The sequence below is a fragment of the Gekko japonicus genome, unplaced genomic scaffold (assembly GCF_001447785.1).
Source record: "Gekko japonicus isolate JY-2015 unplaced genomic scaffold, Gekko_japonicus_V1.1 scaffold2313, whole genome shotgun sequence".
In the NCBI taxonomy this organism is placed as follows: domain Eukaryota; kingdom Metazoa; phylum Chordata; class Lepidosauria; order Squamata; family Gekkonidae; genus Gekko; species Gekko japonicus.
Genome location: NW_015169854.1, coordinates 196,442 through 216,203, shown reverse-complemented (window position 1 = coordinate 216,203; position 19,762 = coordinate 196,442). Strand labels below are relative to the sequence as shown.

The window sequence follows — 19,762 nt, the reverse complement described above, 5'->3', positions numbered from 1 at the left end:
CTTCTCTGGTTCCTCCCTTGCTTCTGAGGCAGCCGATACAACGCAGCAGCAATGGGGCTTCCATGTGGCAGATTTCCCCATAGTTTCCTTGTCCCAGACCATCAGCAGCAACCATTCCCCCTTCATGCTAACAGGGCTTTTTCAGTGTTTGTTTAAATCAGAAATTGAATGTAATTATATAATTACAGTAAACATTCTGTGTCTGTCTGCCCAGCTTTCATATATAAGAAGGTAATTTCTAGCCCCTTTTGTTGTGGAAACATAAGAGGGAAAACATATCTCCATGACAAAAACGGTCTAGAGTCTATGGCCTTTTGTTGTGGATAGATGCCTTTCCTCTTATGTCTCCATAACAAAAGAGGCTAGAGACTTCCTTTCTTTTCTTTTTGTTAATGACAGCTGGGAATCCAGAGAAACTCATACACAGAGAAACTCATACAAGATAATGATCTTCAACTGCCAATTTAAAAAAACCCACACCTGGTGGTGCAGGGAAGAAATGGCTGTGACCAGGGCAGGGAAAATGGCTGCCACGTGAGAGGAACCAGGAGAATCTGACATGGCAGCCGTCCAGCAAAGCAGGACTTCTGAGCAAAGCAGGTTTAGGAAAGCTCAGAGAAAAGCTGGGGGAAAGCCCTGAGGTGCACAAATGAACAACAATACTATAGGGAATTAGGGGGGAAACCCCTGTTTTCCAACAGCATCGAACCCAGGGCAAACAACCCATATGGAAATAGCACAAGACTGGCGAGATGGGATTCAATCTCCACTTTGACATGAAGGTCTCTAGGTGACCTTAGGGTTGCCACTCCTAGGGTGACAGGTGGGCCTCCCCGGGGCGGGGGGCAGAGAAGTGGGAATGGTGTGGCTCAACTCCATAACATGGTTTCTAGCCAAAAACTGGACATGAGGTGCATGTGGTGCCAGCTCTTCCTCTTTCTTCCCTCTGTCAAATCAGGTGGTGCCCTGCTGCCAGCAGGTAAACAGAAGGCTTACTTTGGGCCATGGTCAACAGTCAAGATCTGAGGATATTTATTGAATACATTTTTATGCTGCTTTTCCATTTAGGGTCCCCAAGGCACCAAACAGTCAATACATTAAAACAGATTGTTGGCCAGAGGTTTTATATGTATATATATAAAAAACAGAAAACTCTCTTACTTTGTTCACTGGTTGATTTCCTTCCTTGACTGTGGAGCCTGTAGATCAGAGATACCTCATAAGGTGGGGTTTTTTTTTAGCCAATCTGTTGTAGATTAAAATTGTAGACTCATCTCCAACACTCCCTATATTCTATGGCTCTCAAGAGCCTTGTCCAAATGGAGGAATCTTAATACTGTCAAGCACTACATAATCTGCATTAGAAACACGTTCAAGGTAGCCTGAGTTCTACTCTGTATTTCTTTTAGCTACATACATGAAATTAGTTTGTACATACCTATTGCTATAATTTTGCTTTTAGACATAGGAAGGGGAAATATGGAAAGGAACTCAACTCCACCAATTAACCACTGCAAATTCTCCTCAGGCTCCTTCTTCATCCATATTTCAGCTGACGTTTCCCAAACACATCTGCCACAATCATTGGCTTCTCTCTCACACTACCTACCAGCCTATCTCTGCAGGTTATGATGTCCACAAACATCACATCCGACAGGCAAGTCAGCCTGAGGCAAAAATGCCCCCAACATGCCCATTCCATAACTACTGAATTTCCTACTCCCAACTTCCCTCCTCCCGCAACCATGGAGAGATTCATCTTGCACCTGAGAGCTCTTTTACACAAGCACCTATCTGTGTGAAACGCTGGGTGGGACAGCCCTCATGCACAGACTGTATCATCTTTGTCACACAGGCTTAAATCTCAGCCATTGACGACTTACGTTTTGTCCTTTTTTTGCATAATACCAAGATAAGCACCAGCAAGAGGAGAACCAAGAGAAGTCCCGCCACAACACTCGCCCATATGATGGTCATGAGTTTTTTTGGAAACAAATCTGTAAGATTGTAAAGATCTTCAGTCAGAGCACAGCTAACTTTGTCTTCTACCCACAGCCAATGCTAAAAACACCAAGGATGAAATCAATCTACCCTCTGCATAACCTTCTAGTGTCTTTCCTGCTGCTTCCCATCCATCCACGATCCCTCCTTTTTGTCACAGTGACTTCCTCCATAAAAGGCTTTTCCCTACCTTTCCAAATGTATACAGGCACAGGTGTGGGAGCCAATTCCCTGTGGTATGGTCCCCATACCCCGATTCCCTGTGGTGTGGTCCCCATAACACTGAGGAGTCTGTGTGAATGATGCAAGAACATAAGGAAGGACAATTGAAAGGGCCTTTCCTGTCTGATTGACTTGCTGCCAGAAGGAAGGGGCTGGGGCAGCCATTAGTTGGGAAAGGTCATGTGATAGGCCCCACCCATGTGATCTCCACATTTGCAACCATCCTATTTATTTTGTTTACAGTTTGGCTTTCTCCAGGAATGCAAGAGGGCTAACAGAATGCTAAAATGTGCAGAATACAATCAAACCAAAGCAATGTAGATTCCCCCACTGCATAAAGTGGCAAACAATAAGATGGTCACAGTCCAGAGAACTTACAATACACAAATCATACAACTGTGGTAAAGAAGCACTCACAATTTTTTATCTCAAGATGTTGTACAAAACATTAATTACTGAAATGATTATTACAGGAGTAGAAAAAGCCCAGCAGGAACTCATTAGCATAATAGGCCACACCCAACAGCAGAAACTCATTAGCATATTAGGCCACACCCCCTGATGCCACATCTCATTAGCATATTAGGCCGCACCCCCATGTTACCAGAAGTGTGGTCATCCAGCCACACCCACCTTTTGCTTCTTATTCTGTTTACCCTGTTTATTGTCAAACCAGGGCTTTTTTGTAGCAGGAACTCCTTTGCATGTTAAGCCACACACCCCTAACGTAGTCAATCCTAATGAGTTCCTGCTGTCGGGTGTGGCCTGTTATGCTAATGAGTTCCTGCTGGGCGTGGCCAACTCGGGAGCCAGCCGGAACTCCTTTCCTGTGCGTTCCTGCCCAAATATAGCCCTGTCTCCAGGAATTCAAGAGGGCTAACAGAATGCTAAAAATTACAGGATACAGTCAAACCAAAGCAATGTAGACTCCCCCACTGCGCCACAGAGGTGTGGTTCATATTCTGCTACTGTATGTGTGTGAAGGGGACCCTTGATATTCATCCACTTGCTGTATACCAGTGATACCCACTCAGTGGCTTCCTGTGGTTCTTCTGAGCACCATTACCAATGTAGCACCTGCCACATTCATTAGGAAAGTGGGCATGGCCCTTGCCTTGTAGAGCTTGTGGTTGGCAGGTGGTTCCCACCTTGTAACAGCCGCTGCTGGAGGATTGGGGGGTGGGCGGGCTGTGAGCCTCCCTGAGTTGCAGGCACCATGCCAGGGATGGAAGTAAATGTGGCTGTTTCAACCGAAGGTAATTGCAAATGTGGGTCTCTGTGAGCCACAGAGTGAGTACCACAGCCTTATACTGAGTCACATCATTGGCTCTAGCTCAGTATTGTCCATTGTCTAACATTGTCACTTCAAGGTCTCAAGAGGGGTAATTTACAACCCTACTGAGACCCTTCCTGTAAAGACCATGGGGAGCTGCCGAGCTACAGCCCATCCCATAATTCCCTAGTTCTTGTCACAAAGCTTTAAGTAGTGCCAGGGGATAGCAGATTTAGGGAATCCATTGTGTAGGATCATCTTTGCTTTCCCAACAGCTCTGTGGCTCCATGAGGGAGTTTGGAGTGAGCATCCACAGTCTCAAAAGCTTCTGCCTCCTGCAGAGAGAAAATAGGAAAATGGGGAAAATGCTTAACCAAGCTTCTTACCAGTCACAACAACTTGTACAGGATCACTTGGCTCTGAATAAACAAAGAGATTTCCTCTATGGTAATACTGACAAGTGTAATTCCCTTCATCTTCTGGTCTCAGAGGAGATAAAGAGAAATTTGCCATGTTGCCCTCTGCCTTCGTTGTCTGTAGCGCTGAGAGGTTATTTGATTTGTGCAAGGAGAAGGTCAGGCCATTCTCTTGCCCTTTGCACTCAATGGTGACTTCCATGCCTACTTCATGCTGGCCCTCAGGCCTCACTTTGATGGAGGGTTTGGAGAGACTGGGATCTAGATTTAAGAAAAAACAGTGAAGGGTGGTATTGCATAGAAACTCTGGAGTTTGCTGATTCTCGCTGCCTCAGTAGACTTGTTAAGTCAGTTACTTAACAAAGAGTCAGAGAGTGATTTCAGCAAAAGATCAGCTTTATTCAGCAACTCGTAACTCAACTCCAAACAGATCAACATGAATAGCCAGAACAGCTTTTGCATCGAAGCTGTTCTGCTTTTAAACTCTCCCGGCTAATGTAGCCACGCCTACTATACAAATACCAACCTATGAGGTTGCAGGGGTAAAGTCCAATCACAATAGTTCCCGCTCTTGGAACTGGCTGTTGGTGATTGGTCGGCTCTTCCTGGGCTACCAATTACAATTGAAGGATTAGGATCCTAGCCCAGGATGAAAGCTTCACGTGGTGATTCAAAGAGTGAGTTCACATACATATTTTGGTCACATTGAATGCACCACAAGACTTATTTGCTTCTTGGTAGATTCTTGTATGTACATCTCCAGGACTAGTGCTTTCTGTGACAGCATTGTGTAAGACAGTGCCTGATAGGCCTGGAGTCCTGAACATCCTCAGTTTCTTTATTTTTAAAGGGTGTTTCTAGTCTTTAAGGCTGCAAAGATGAGACTGAATCTATGAGCAGTGCCAAGTAACATTTCAGAACCGATAGCGAGGGTATAAGGGCTGAACCATATTTCCCATGGTCCAGTGTCCTAATTTTCTTTTCACTCCTCCCCAAGTATCATCATGATCTAGATGGCCAAGGCTAACCTGATCTCATCAGATCTCGGAAGCTAAGCAGGATCAGTCCTGGTCAGTACTTGGATGGGAGACAGCCAAAGAAATCACAGGTTGCTACACAGAGCCAGGAAATGGCAAACCATCTCTGTTCATCTCTTGCCTTGAAAACCCTAAGGGATCACCTTAAGTTGGCAGTGACTTGACAGCAGGGAACATTTCCTGCAGGAGCGCACAGGAGCGGAGCTCCGGCAGTAAGGAGCCCAGGGGGCGGGCACATGCAACAAGCCCCACCCCCGGCTCCCAGCAGCTCTCAGTCAGAGCAAGAAGCAGCCAGGTAAGTTGCAGAGCTCCCCTCAGCCCTCAGTCCTAAACAGTCCAGTGGCACCTTTAAGACCAAGTTTTATTCAGGTACAAGCTCTCCCTCCTCTGCTAGGACAGATCTGCACGTTCCCCCCCCCCCCCATCAGCTGCCCCCAATAGCTAGCAATCCAAAAGAGTCCAGTGGAGCTTGAGTGGTGGGTGTTGCCTTCTGACACACTTCCGATGATGTCAGGGTGTGTGGCATATGCATATAAGTTATGCTAATGAGTTATGCTAATGAGCTCCTGCACCTCTTTTTCTACTAAATGACCCCTGCTTTACAGCATTTTCCACCACCGAGTATCAATTTGTATTGCAGAACTCAGCTTGTATTAGTGCAGAATTTGGGGATTTGGTGATATTGTTTGCTTTTCTAATCCAGGCTGCACAAAATCCTGGTTATTCCACTCCTGGGCTCATCATGACTCTGGATGGGTGCATTTCTGTTGGGCTTTGCCATCTACTGGTCAGCTGGAGAAAATGTAGTCCCTGTTGGGTTCCATACTGCAATTTCCCTTTCCTCATTAAACTACAAGCAAAATTCAAATAGAGACTCCACGCAACTGTTAAAATAATGCTAGCTTCTCCATAACCATCTGGCAGTGCCTAACTCCAAGGGCAAGATCCCACCCGTCCCCGATCCGGCCCTTCAGGCCGAAAACCTGCAGTAAAAAAGAACCACCCCCAGAGGAGGACTTACCGGGAACGCCGCATCAAGCGCGGCCGTGGGATCGCCGCCGCACCCGTCGTCCAGAGCAATCCAGGCTCCTGGCTGAACTGCGCATGTGCACACATACGCAGTTCGGCTGCCTCGCTCCCCTTTCAGTGGCTTCCCACCGGCATCTGATTGTGCCAGGGAGGAAGTGCGCAGCGGCTCAGGGGATCTATGTGATCCCGCCGCCGCGTGTCTCTTTTGGTGTGGCTTTAAATAGCCGCACTTTGCCCGTGCTTCCCCCCCCCCCGTGTGGCAGAGGCCATTAATGACTATAATTTGCAATCAAGAGAAATCCAGTAATTAAATCCTCCTGCTCCTGATAATATCCCCAAAGAGAAGGAACTGATAAGGAAAGGTTCTAGTCTCTATGAGTAAACAGGAAGTAACGAATTAAACACCAGAGACAACTGGAAGCTGCTTTGAAGTTTCTTTAAAAAAAACTACCATGAGGTGTTCATCTAAGTTAGGGGTGTCAAACATAAGGCTCGGGGGCTGGAACCGGCCCGTCCAGGGCTGTTATGCGGCCTGTGAGCAACTAGTACAAGGAAGAGAACAGGAGAGTGTTTGGGGCTTCAGCATGGCAGAACAACCTCTTCTGCAGCTGTGAAGCAGCATGGGAGCATCTGCCCAGTGCTGTACCCCTGGCTCTCCAGTCCACTCATGTGGGTTTTTCTCTGCTCCCCCTCCCAGCCCATGGGACCTTGCAGTGAGGATATACCAGCTCAGAGCTTACCAGATACCCTTTATGAAGTTTATATATCCAGTTCCTATCATTATGTTTTATGGCACACATGGCCCAGCCCGACAAAGTCACATTTATGTCAGATCCAGCCCTTGTAACAAATGAGTTTGACATGCTATTCTATTGTGTTTGATTAGCTGCTTCCTGGTCACTTCTATGGTCCAAAATCCTTGAAAGTATTCCTAATCAGTCTCTTCTTGGAGGAGAGCTTTAATACTGCATTTGTCTTGATCACAAAGCACACTTGTTTCTTACATTTTTCATGATACTAATGTCAGAACTGTGTGATTATGATAAATTGACAAATTAATGAACAATTGCATTTACAGCAAAGAAAAAAGAAGTAACTACAACCACTCAAGGGGATAGATCTCTTCAAAAATGTGGACAGAACTGGAATGTTTCAAAAACAAGGGCAAGAGTATTCAACAGGGCATTAGCCCTGAGAAGCCTCAATAACTATTTGGCTGTCTGCACATACCTCTGCAATTACATTATTTTTTTTAAAATCACCACAGATAAAGTGTGAAAGATGATGGGGGAATGGCAGAAAATGTTGGAGTGTAACAGGTTGAGTATGATATCATGGTGATAATCCGTGAAAGCAGCATGAACAAATTATGGTGATTCCAGATGAAACAGTTATTTGGAACCGACCCCCACCAACCCAGATGCATCCCTGGTTGCCTTATTTGCATAGGTCCGCTTCAACATCTGTCAGGCTTTTTGAGACAGATTTGTGAGTCATTGTAGTAGGGAAACAGCTGGCTTTGTGCACTGTTTAAAAATACATCCCCTGTTCTGAAGTAGTTGTGGTATACCAGACTGGAGGATTCAAATCTGTAAACAAGTATAAAGCCAACAGTCGTGATAGTCTGACCCACAAATCAAACAGTCAAGACTTATAAAGAATGCTATCTACGTATTGCAATCTGAAGCCCTACAACATGATAAACAAATCATAAGAAAATCCTTAAACCAAGGTACATAATCAACGTCGTCTCCAGATTATATAACGTTTCAAAAAATTGATCTTCTTCAGGAGATATTCTGTAGTGTACAAAAATACAATTTTTATAATACATGCTACACCAATAACAAGAAACAATACAATAATCTTAGTGATTATGTACCTTGGTTTAAGGGGGAAAGGGTCAATTATTTGTATTGTAGAACAGTGTCTCCTACAGGCTAAACTGAGCTATGTGTTTTACTTCAATTTTACCAGAAGCAGCTTCATAAATAATCAAAAATAATTCTGTAAAATTTCCTGATGAACCAAAATGAATAATAATGTGTAAACCAATACATCTGTAAGAGCTTAATACTACAAGGTATTTTGAAACACTAAAAGAATTAATGTAAAGAGTTTAATGCTTTAGAATGTCATTGTGCTTATATTTTTTCATATTTTGTGTACCTGTAAGTGAAAATAAGTTTATAAAAATGCTTTAGGATACTTTTATATACATGTATTAAGTGTAAAGAAGAACTAAGTTTGTAGAATTTTGTAACTGAACTGACAGAATGTAGTATTAAGAATGAACTGAATCTGAGAGTTCAGTCAGAGGTAACAGAAGTCTGGGAGTAGTGCCAAAGGAGTAAACAAAGCTGTAAATTAGAAATAATGAGCTGCACCTGTATTGTAGGAGTGGAAACCTCAGCCAACTAGCATCCTGTGTGTCAAATATGTGATTGATGACTGACCAGACAAAGAAAACTGAACTGAGCATGTCTACATGATGTCCATGATGATGTAAAGTGAGGAGGAGCAAAAAAAGTATATAAGTCTGCTCATTGCATTTGCTTGTTGAACACCCAGGCTGAATTAAGCTGTGGGGCGTTCCTTATTCAAATAAATACTTTTTATTACTCTTTACGACCTGGATGATTGTTTTCACTGTGTGGTTTATTGGCTAGCCACACAAGTCAGAGAACCTTAGTGCCTTTAGTGTACTGGCAACACTTCCATGGGAGTCTGCTTTGAAAAAGCTCTTGGAGAAGACTGGGGCTTTGGGACAGGATTGTCTCCTTCTGCACAGAAAGACGAGGTTTGTGCTTAGTGTGGTCCATCTTTCTCTTCTCTGTCATTTACCTTGCCCTGGGACATATGTGCAGACCTCGACATCCAGCCGGTGTTTCTGAGATTGTATCTGGGGGCCAAAAGGATGGTGCTCCAAGGCATCTGCCAGCTGCTAGCTAGATGCCAAGGTTTCTGGATGTGGCCTTGGGGAACAGCGATAAGAACCAGGTCTTGTGCTGCTATGGATATTGTCAAAAAGTATTACCAAAGGATTCCATACTTAATGGTCTCAAAGGGATTTGTAAATGCAGGACTACAATTCCTACTATCCCCAGTTGGAGTTTTCTTTGTTCTTCTCCATCCTGCTTTCCTTGAGCATTTTCTGGTGGCTCCTGATCAGTTGTTTCTGCTATTCCCCACAAAGAGCTGCCCCAGAGGTCCTAAAGAAGCTGTTCTGATAGCTAAAGTCATGGAAAGTTCCTGCTACATTTATGCATGGTGGGAAAGGGGGAAAGGCATGGGAGGGGATGCCATGCATTGTCTTACCTTTCACAATGAACTCCACAGAGTCACTTGGCAATGACCAGACAAATGGAGTGCTTCTACGGTGATATTGACAGATGTAGCTTCCAGCATCCTCGCTCCTCACCTGGGGGAAATGAAAGTTGGCTGTGCCTGCAGGTGGTACTGCTTCAATTGATATTTTCCCAGTGTTTGCATTACGAAGGAAGAAATACAGACCATCTCCCTGGGCCTTGCATTCAATAGTGACACTTGAGTGTAAAGCATTCTGGTGCTCCGGTTTCACCTTGATGGAGGGTTTGGGGATGCTGGGATCTAGGGATCAGAAATATCAGTGAAAACCAGAAGAAGAAGAAGAGATTGGATTTATACCCCGCCCTTCACTACCCAAAGGTGTCTCAGAGCAGCTTACAAACTCCTTTCCCCTCTCCTCCCCACAACAGACACCCTGGGTGGTAGGTGGGGCTGAGAGAGCTCTTGACAGAAACTGCTCTTTTTCAAGAACAGCTCTTATCAGAACTATGGCTTGCCCAAGGTCATCCAGCCAGGTGCAAGTGGAGGAGTGGGGAATCAAACCCAGTTCTCCCAGATTACAGTCCGCACACTTAAACACTACACCAAACTGGTGTGGGAGGTCATAAAGCTTATGATTCCAGGAGGTCATAGAGCTTATGATTCAATTCATGTATCATGCAGAACACAGCCACAACATAATCTTTTAGACTGAAATGACTCTCTGACAAATGTTTCTAATGATGTTTATGTGAAAGTGAGAAAGATCCTCTTTTCAAACCTAGGTATGGCTGTGGGTATCATTTCCTTTGGATGAGAAAGTGCACAGGAGTTTGACAATGTCTTTGTAATATTTGCTTTATTTAAAAATGTACAAGCAGAGCCAGTGGGCACGAGCAGGCACTTGACAGGAGATCCACTACCCTATTTCAGGTCTCCAGGGAATACATTACAGAGTACCCAGGTTGGATCTGGATCTGCAGCCAGTGTCAGACGTAACACTCATGTGTGAGTAGTGGGCTCTCAGTTCCTGTGTGCACTTGGATCAAGACTGTGGTGCATGTGGACAAGGGACTTCAGCTTTTCCACCTGTACCATTTCCCCAAACTGAAACTGCCCCAGGGATGCTATTTGGGAAACCCACATGTTTCCTGGTATATTCTTGGATTTCCCCAACAGGCCCAGGCTCTGTACCTTCTTGTGTACTTACAGCTGATTTCCCCCCTCTCTTGTGTTTCAAGATCTGATATACAGTACATGGGTTGGTTCTGAGGTCCCTACTCTGTGTCCTGTGTAAGGGTCAACCATTAGTTGCAGGTTCTACTCAATTCCTGTTTCTGCATGGTTCCTAATTCAAATTGCTACTGTGACACACATGGAGACTTGATTGCAGATTTCTCTGGTCTGGTCTAGTTGAGCCCTCATATCACCCACATATCAAGACACCACCCCCTAATCATTGCCTCTCATTGATGAAACACCAATAGCACTCAGGGCTATTAACTTAACAAACAAACAGCCAACATCTGTAAATATATATTTTAGCCCATGAAGCTTTTTGATTTAACAGATGTGAGAAATGCAAAAGCCACTTTAGTATAATTCTTAAAAATAGGCACACAAGGACTGTGGCTGGCTCTCACCTATTATATTGATGTGTACTTCGTCACTATAATATGAACATCGTTCCTGAGAGTTGGATTTAAAGCAATAGCGACACCAGTAGGTCCCTGCATCTGAAATGCTGGTATTGGAAATGATAAATTCGGTGTCATAACCCTTTGCCATGTGGGGAAGCAAACGAGTCAAATATGCATGTTTCTTGTGTAGAGAGAACTCTGCATCTGGGTGTCCTGCATCGCTACAGTGAATAGTGACATTTCCCCCCAGGGTGACCACCTCTGGGCTCACAGAGACTGAAGGCTTGCGGTAATACTGTTGTCCTGGATGAGAAAGAGAACAAGAATTAAATTTGGAAGGAGGAGACGCTGCACAATGGAAGACTTTTGCGTGCTGTTGGGGACTGCATAAGACCAGGTTCGTATCACGATGGGAACACCTGCAGGATCATCCTCTCTTTGTGTTAGTCAATTAGCCAACAAAGCACATATTAATTAGCTCACTGCTCATTTCTGGGGTGGGTGGAGTTGCTGACTAGAGATTTAGAGCAGGATCCTAAGAACATTTTCCTGGGACTCCGCCCCTTTGAATAGACCTGAGCAGGATTTTTAGTAGATCTTTTTAGGATTACTCTCATCAGCATCAATACAGAAATAATTTTTTTTTTGAAACTTTGAAGCTATGGGAAGATTTTTTTCTCTCCCTAATACTCCAAGTGAATGGGTGGTGGTGGACTATACACAGGAAAAAGTAAACAATTAACAATGCATTTCCTTATAAGATCTTAACTTTACTATTCTAAGGGCATAACATGCTCTAGTTAATGTGTAACATTTTATTTTGAAGTATTCTAATGAAATGTAATAGAATGACCTTAGTTTTAATGAAACAACAACTGCAGATATAGTGTCAGAGCACTTTCTCATCCAGTCTCACTCAATTTGTCCCACACAGCTTTTGACCATGCAGGTCCCATGATTCTCAGCATAGCTTTTGGGTGGCCAAAGTGGACCACTTCTTCCCCCTTTTTCACCAGCAAAAAAGCTAGCTGGATCCAAACCAACAGCCACCACGCCAGAAAAAAAAATTGTTCCCCCCAGTTTGTCCATTTTCCTCCCTGGGCCTTCACATCTCTACCTAGAGCCCCTATGTGGAACTGAGCAGAAGGGCTCCACCCCCTTGGCTGCCAGGAAAAGGGCTCCCTTCCTATCTGTTAGCAGCTGTGTGGACTGCAATGGAGGAAGGGGGGTTGTCAAAATTCAGCCTCACCTTTGGATTGTAATTTCTTCTGGGCCTTTAGCTCAGAGGAGGCTTCAGATTTAGACAGCTGTTTTGCAACTTATTCTTATGCTCATCCTTTGTGGTCATTTCTTAATTCTTATTACGTCTGGGGACCTCAAAAGCTGGAAGTGGTTCAGGGCAGTCAAGACCTCTGAGAGGGCCTGGCCTCTCCTTTTTTTTTGTTTCAGCTCCTTCTGGCACAATGACTTTGGCAAAAGCAGGGCTATTTTTGGGCAGGAACGCACAGGAACGGAGTTCCAGCTGGCTCCCAAGTTGGCCACGCCCAGCAGGAACTCATTAGCATAATAGGCCACACCCAACAGCAGAAACGTATTAGGGTTGGCTACATTAGGGGTGTGTGGCCTAACATGCAAAGGAGTTCCTGCTACAAAAAAAGGCACTGGGTTTTGACAACAAACAAGGTAAACAGAATAACAAGGGAAAGGTAGGTGTGGCTGGATAACCACAGTTCTGGTAACATGGGGGTGCGGCCTAATGTGCTAATGAGCTGTGCTGTCAGGGGTGTGGCCCAATATGCTAATGAGTTTCTGCTGTTGGATGTGGCCTATTATGGTAATGAGTTCCTGCTGTTGGGTGTGGCCTATTATGCTAATGAGTTCCCACTGGGCTTTTTCTACAAAAAGAGTCCTGGAAAGTAAGCTAGCCAGCTCAGCAGGATGATGATGGTGGTGGTGGTGGTGATGATAGAGTGCTATTTTCTGAGTGGCTTTGTGTTGAGGACTTAGCAGGAGGTCCACAGCACAGTTAATTATGTAGACCTTATCCTGTTCTAATTATTGCAGAGGAGGATGCAATCAAAAGCTCGTTTAAAAGTCGGCGACCTTACAAAACCAGCACTAGCCAGACCCTTCCCGCTAAGTCACACTTATTTTGGCAATACACTCTCTCCGTTTCCAACCACCATCGGCATGAGAAGCCACAGCCCTGTGGGAGAGACTAGACGACTGAGGCCAGAAGCTATTTCCCAGACTCACTGCTGGACTGCTCCAAGTTTACACTGAAGAATAGAATTACCAGTGTGGAGTCCAGAGATCTCCCAGAATGACAACTGTTCTCCAGACTACAGATATTAGTTCCCATGGAGAAAATGGCTGCTTTGGAGGATGGACTCTGTGGCATTATGCCTCCCTGAAGTCCCTCCTCTCCCCAAATTCCACTGTCCCAAGGAATTTCCCAACCAAGAGGTGGCAACCTTACAGATAAGGTCATTCTCTGGACCTGTAACAGTTGCATGGAAGAGGGATAGTTTGTTAGAACATGTGACATGCAGGGGTCAGGAAAGCAGATTTGAGTGACTGGCTTTCCACCCCACCCCCCACCCCACTTCCAGTCTGCTGCTACTCACCTGTCACCGTCCAGCTCTGCCCAGCCATCCACCATCCTGGAAAGGAGAGGATTCCATTAATGTCAATAGGTCTGAACAGCTGGACCTGATCCTTCTTCTCTGATCCTCCCACCCTGCCATTGAACACTGTAAGGTCCCACTTTCCTTCCCTCCGGAATACAAACCGACAAAGAGGAGTCTGAAAGGGACCCTCATGGTGAGGGGGGTTCCGTGGGCAGCAGGGCTGCATTTCCTCCTCATGCTGTGATCCCCATAAGGAGGACCTTGGCTGAGGGCTCCAGCTTCTCCAAAGCATCTGTGTAGCACAGCTCACCACATTCGACACCCTCCAACGCCTGATGAAATCACATCCGCTTTCAGGGTCCAGCCACAGCAGGCACAGAAAGCAGAACTTAGTGAACAGTTCTCAGAATCTGTTTGGGCAGTGATGCCAGGAGTCAGCTTGATTTCTTGTGATTCAGCAACAGAGAGGAAGATTTCTTAGCAGGGACAATAGGACAGGGGGAATCAGAACTCATTGAAAAGATGGAGCATCTGGAGAAGTGAGCCCTGACTCATGAAAGACCAGGTGGGAATAAATTTTGTGAGTCTTTCAGGTACCACTGGACCAATGTTCCCTCTAAGATGTGGAGTCTCGTGAGCAAAAATTCTGCTTTGTGAGTGACTGGCATTAAAGTTGTGAGCGAGCAATTTGGCACCTGCATCAATTAGTTGGCTCTGGAGCCATCCTTCCTGAGCTAAGACAAAAATGTGTGAGCTGGAGGCTAAAAAACTGTGAGCTAGCTCACACTAACTCAGCTTAGCGGGAACACTGCACTGGACTCCTGTTTCACTGATATTTCAAACCCAGGGATTATCTCTTCTCCTACTGCCTTTGGAATAGATTTCCTTAAGATAGAAGTTGGGGGATGCTGAAAGAAGTAGCACTGAATGACCATTGGTTTCCAGAGAGATAACTGCAGGTATATATATATGTGCTTATTCACTGTAGTAATTTAAGTTGTGTTGCAGTGATTGTGTTGCATGGATATATAATCCCTCTGGAACATCTATTAGAATCTGTCATTTGGAAAGCAGACACCCCCACCCCCAATCAACTTGCAATCAACCAATCCCCCTTGCTTTCCAGTAAAATTTAAAACAAATTCCATTAAAAGAAACCCCTTTCCATTAAAGTGACTCCATTCCTATAACAATTCAAAAGAAGCCAACACACCCCTGTAGCCGTTTTCTGTCATTCCTTTAAGCGTCACCCAGATGTATACAAGACGAGACCTTAACATCAAGGCCTGATGAATCTGCTTTTGATGTTTATCTTTTTTCCCATCCTGATGAAGAGTTCTAGCAAGCTGTAAAGCTCAATGTTTTGTGTCAGTTTGGTCAGTCCTAATAAAAGGCATTATGTGCAGGGGTCATTTCGTAGAAAAAGAGGTGCAGGAGCTCATTAGCATAACTCATTAGCATAACTTATTTGCATATGGCACACCCCCTGGCATCACCGGAAGTGTGTCAGAAGGCAACACCCACTGCTCAGGCTCCACTGGACTGTTTTGGATTGCTAGCTATGGGGGGGGGGGAACGTGCAGATCTGTCCACGCAGAGGAGGGAGAGCTTGTACCTGAATAAAACTTGGTCTTAAAGGTGCTGCTGGACTGTTTTGGACTGGGGGGGGGGGCTCTGAAACTTACCTGGCTGCTTCTTGCTCTGACTGAGGGCTGCTGGGAGCAGTGGGTGGGGCTTGTAGCATGTGCCCGCCCCCTGGGCTCTTTACTGCCGGAGCTCCGCTCCTGTGCGCTCCTGCAGGAAATGACCCCTGATTATGTGGATTTCCTTCCTGTGCCCTGCTTGCCCTCTTGTACTCTCTCCACACTTTCGCTGTCTTTTTTTAAAAAAATTGTTTTTATTAATTTTTAACAGCGTAAACACGACAAAATTAGACACAAAGAGCAATTCCCGGCTCAATTAAACAGCTTTTCTTACATAACTCCCACAGTATCACAGTAAAGTCAAACATTTGTACACACTAAACTACCAAACAGTTAAAAGAACAACAGCTTCTTGTATAGCGGGTTTTTTGGGACTGTTTCACTATTTTCTAAATAGTCAATAATAGGAAACCATACTGCCTGAAAGCATTTTTGGTATTTCTCTGATTGCACGGCTGAGGAGTTATAAGAGGTGTGCCCATATATAAAGCATTCCCAGATTTTGTTCTGCCAGCACGTTATTGTCGGAACATTTTTTTGCTTCCATTTTTGTGCAATTGTTAATTTTGTGAACATCAGTAAGGTCGATACTAACGTTTCCAAGTTTTTCTACTTACAGTTGTACGCCATGTCTCCAGAAAGATAGATTCTAAAATGCAGGGTAAGACAATATCAACTATTAGTGCAATTTGTTGTATTATCTGCATCCAGTAGCCTTTTATTAGTGAACAGGACCACCAGCAGTGGACAAAGCCAGCAATAGCACCACAGTTTTTCCAACATTTGTTTGAAATCTTAGGATTTATCTTTTGTAGGACTGCCGGGGTCATGTACCACCTATTTAGTATTTTGAAAGAAGTAAACCTGATGCTAAAGATATTAGAAGTGTTACTGGGTGATGACCAGATGGAAGTCAATTGATCCTCCGTGAAGGACTTCTGACAGTCTAGATGCCATTGCTGTTGAGACTTGAGAGTAGTTGTTTTTTCACCCTTTAATAGGAGTCTGTACAGTTTGCCTATCATTCCCTTTATTTCTCCATTCGAGTTTTTAAGTATCTGCTCAAAGTTGTTTAGCAGTCTAGAGAACATCCCTCCTTTCTGAAGCTTATTCAAGAGATCTTGTATTTGCAGATATTGGAACCAGAAGACTTTCCCTTTTAGTTTGTTTTCTAGTTCCAGTTTAGCCAGAGGGATTCCTTTCTTTGTCAAATCAGCTAGTCTTATTACATCTGCGTCTCTCCATGCCCGAAAAGAGTTTTCTTCTTGACCTGGAGTGAACCACGTTTGATTGAGAAAGGTGGAAAGTTGGGATATTTTTGGCAAAAGACTTAGTTTATAAGTTCTCCAGATCTCCAAGGCTGATTTTAGGAATATATTGTGTGCCTTTTATTGTAGTCTCTCCAGTACAATTCTGACAGGGAAAGCGGGTGCAGCTCTGTTTCCTGAATATATTCCCAGCTCACTTTAGTGTCACTAGTCAAGACTCGTACTATATTTGTGAGATTAGCCGCCGCATAATATTTGCATAGATCTAAAAAATCTATGCCTCCATTTTTGGTTTTTCGGGTTAAAGTGCTAAATTTTATCCTTGGCTTTTTGTAGCCCCAGTGTCACGACAGAGCTAGGGGGCTGGGCAAAGAGGGAGAGTCAAAAGGCAAGTCCAAGAGTCAGCCAGAGGGAGCAACAAGAGTCCAAGCAAACAGTTCCAAATACACAAAGTCAAGCCGTCGTCAAACATTACCAATAGTCAGAGTCCAGTATCATAGTCAAGAAGCATAGCTGGGGGTCAGGAGCCAGAGGGATTGCCAAAACACAGACCGGATTCAGGAACCTGGAGATCAGTCAAGAGCCAACACAGAGCTAGAGGTGCAAAGCGTCTGGTTCACAGACTAGGTTGCCAGCACAGTTTGCTTGCAGCCAGCGGTCTCTTCAAATAGTGTACTGGCTCATTATCTTGTTAACATTCCTTTTCGAAGTCCTTGCTTCTGTCAGTAATCAGGGCTTAACTATCTTCATCCACGCAAGCGTGCCTCCTTGTGCCTGATTGCCAGATCCCGGCATCTCCGGTTTCTCAGCCGGTCCACAGGTGGCAGCGAGTCGGGTGGCGAGCTGCTAGGGCCAGGTATTGCCTGATCAGCTTCAGGTGCCAGCTGTCCTGTAGTTTGGTGTTCGTCCTCCCCGGCACTCAGGTTTGATGAGGACTCTTGTGCTTCAGAGGTTGTTAAAGGTGCAGAGTCCTCATTTTCCAGGCTCCCAGGTGCCGGGTCGGAGACAGGCATGACACCCAGAAGAAATCATTTAATGACTTTTGCCACTTTTTAATTTCCACACCCAGGATGGAGATTGGAATCGCCTGGAACAAAAACAGGAATTTTGGTAAAACGAAACTCTTTAATATACTGATCCTGTCTGCCCATACAAAACCAGTATCTTTCCATTCATTTAGTTGCTTTCTTATATCCTTGAAGATGGAGCGGTGATTGATCTTTATCAGATCTTTTAAGTCCGTTGGAATTTGGATCCCAAGACACCTCCAATGTGTTGTCACCCACTCAAACAGGGATTTTAGTAATTCCTTTTTTGCTTTTTCCGATAACAGAATAGGGACAAGATTAATTTTGGTCATGTTCACCTTCAAACCTGTCAGATGTTGCATTTCTTGGAATAAGTCTTGAAGGCACCTCAGTGAAGATTTGGGGTTCGTCAGGTAAATTATGAGGTCATCTGCATAAAGGCTGATAGTGTGCATTTGTTGACCTGTTCGTACGCCAGTAATACCCAGATGCTGTCTGATCGCGTTTGCCAGAGGCTCTATTGCCAGCGCTAATAAAATAGGTGACAATGGGCAACCCTGTCTTGTCCCCCTCCTATTAGTCTGCTTAACACACTGTTTATAAACATCCTGGCTGATGCGTTAGAGTATAATGCATGTATTGCATTTTGAAAATTTACACCAAAGTTCATCTTTATTAACACTTGCTGCAAGTAACTAACCTCCACACTGTCAAAGGCTTTTTCCAGATCCACCGTTAATATGATCGATTCTTGCTTTTGATGCTTACAGTATGATATTATGTTTAGTGTCCTGTGTATGTTGTCTGTCATACTTCTGTTAGTGATGAAACCAGTCTGGTCACTTTCACTGTCTTGAAGCGAGTTCTTAAGAGACTCTGTTCTTTGTAGCCTCCTGATCAGCTATTACATCAGGTCTGTTGTTAACCAAAGTTAAAACAGAGGAAACAACAACAAGGACCCGGCAACTCAAGAGAATGAAATAAGACAAAAAAGTTGCCCAACAAGTTCAATATACTTATGCAAATATTGGTAATTTAATACATGTTCTTTTTTGTTGCACATCCAGAGACCGAAGTTCGTCTTGTTGGGACTTCGGTCTCTGGATGTGCAACAAAAAAGAACATGTATTAAATTACCAATATTTGCATAAGTATATTGAACTTGTTGGGCAACTTTTTTGTCTTATTTCGTTAACCAAAGTTAGCCAAAGATGTGAGGACAATGTCAGACGCATGTAAGGATAGCTCAAGCACCATAAGTGTTGTTTCTGGGGAAATCCAGATGGATCTCCATATTGTCTATCTTCCTCTTTTTTGTGCTTGGTGTGGAGGGGTCCAATCAGGGGGCCTTTCCAGCCCAGTCCAGTTCACTAGTGGACATCCCAGCAGTCATTCTGGTCATTCCTTTCAGCTGACATTCCTTGAACTAGCTGTGGTGAACCAGCCTTCTTCCAGGTTTCGCTTTAGTACCAAAGGTTTCAGGCATGCATTTAGAAACAGCCCAAACCATACTGAATCCTGAGTTAAAAATTCAAAATGGCACCCCACACTGAAGTAAAAATATCTTAATGAATGAAATGATAAGTAATTTGCTGTCCTTTATAGCCACCTGACTGCCATTTATAGCCACCTGATGTGGATTGTCTGATCCTGCCTAATTAAAGGGCAGATGGTCCATTCCATTCTCAGGGAGGCTCTTTAGCCATTTTGAGGCATTCAGATTTGATGCTCCAACCATGTGAGTATGCACTATGTGCCATTTTGTTTGACTGGGGCAACACACTGTTTTCCACGCATGACTAGCTTTGGTACACCCTACCCCCAAAAAAAGAACCCCAGATTTTTTGCGGTTGGTGTAACAAAACTGAAAGTCTGAAAACTTGCTTGTTCATTGGTTTGTCATGAATGGTAAATATAGACTCCGTTTCCCAGTTTTGCATACAATAGAGGAACTGTTCACAGGGCTGGTTTGTGTTTTCACAATCACTATCACAGCCTTTCAGAGGAAATGTCTGAGCCCATGACAACGCTCCCACCCCCAGCGACTTCCTTTTCACTTCGAATCCAATTCAGCAACCAGATTGCCAGTTGAGACACCTGATTCTGTTTCCCCTTATTCTGCCTCTGCTCCCCCACCATCACCCCCTCCGACACAGGGCCTAACTTCTAAAATGAGATTTTGAGACTGAATCTGTCATGGCAGCCTCAT

At 44.4% G+C, this 19,762-nt stretch overlaps 1 protein-coding gene across 1 annotated transcript; it reads right to left on the bottom strand.

Annotated features, from left to right (window-relative positions):
* Nucleotides 1-1,857: 1,857 nt before the first annotated feature.
* On the bottom strand, nucleotides 1,858-13,797 carry LOC107115632 (T-cell-interacting, activating receptor on myeloid cells protein 1-like). Its single transcript, XM_015417368.1, has 6 exons — nucleotides 13,716-13,797; nucleotides 13,552-13,587; nucleotides 10,928-11,227; nucleotides 9,297-9,587; nucleotides 3,883-4,173; nucleotides 1,858-1,997 (listed from the first exon to the last, which is right to left on the bottom strand). Exons 1-6 carry the CDS (start codon nucleotides 13,789-13,791, stop codon nucleotides 1,858-1,860), a joined length of 1,134 nt encoding a protein of 377 aa, XP_015272854.1. The 5' UTR covers nucleotides 13,792-13,797.
* Nucleotides 13,798-19,762: the final 5,965 nt, after the last annotated feature.

Excerpts from the sequence above, each read along its gene's own strand:
- LOC107115632 (XM_015417368.1), bottom strand. The coding sequence starts at position 13,791 with ATGAGGAGGAAATGCAGCCCTGCTGCCCACGGAACCCCCCTCACCATG. Across the intron at positions 9,588-10,927 it reads AGTACACATCAATATAATAG|ATCCCAGCATCCCCAAACCC; the intron begins GTGAGAGCCAGC and ends TCTGATCCCTAG. Across the intron at positions 1,998-3,882 it reads TGTACAAGTTGTTGTGACTG|ATTTGTTTCCAAAAAAACTC; the intron begins GTAAGAAGCTTG and ends ACAATCTTACAG.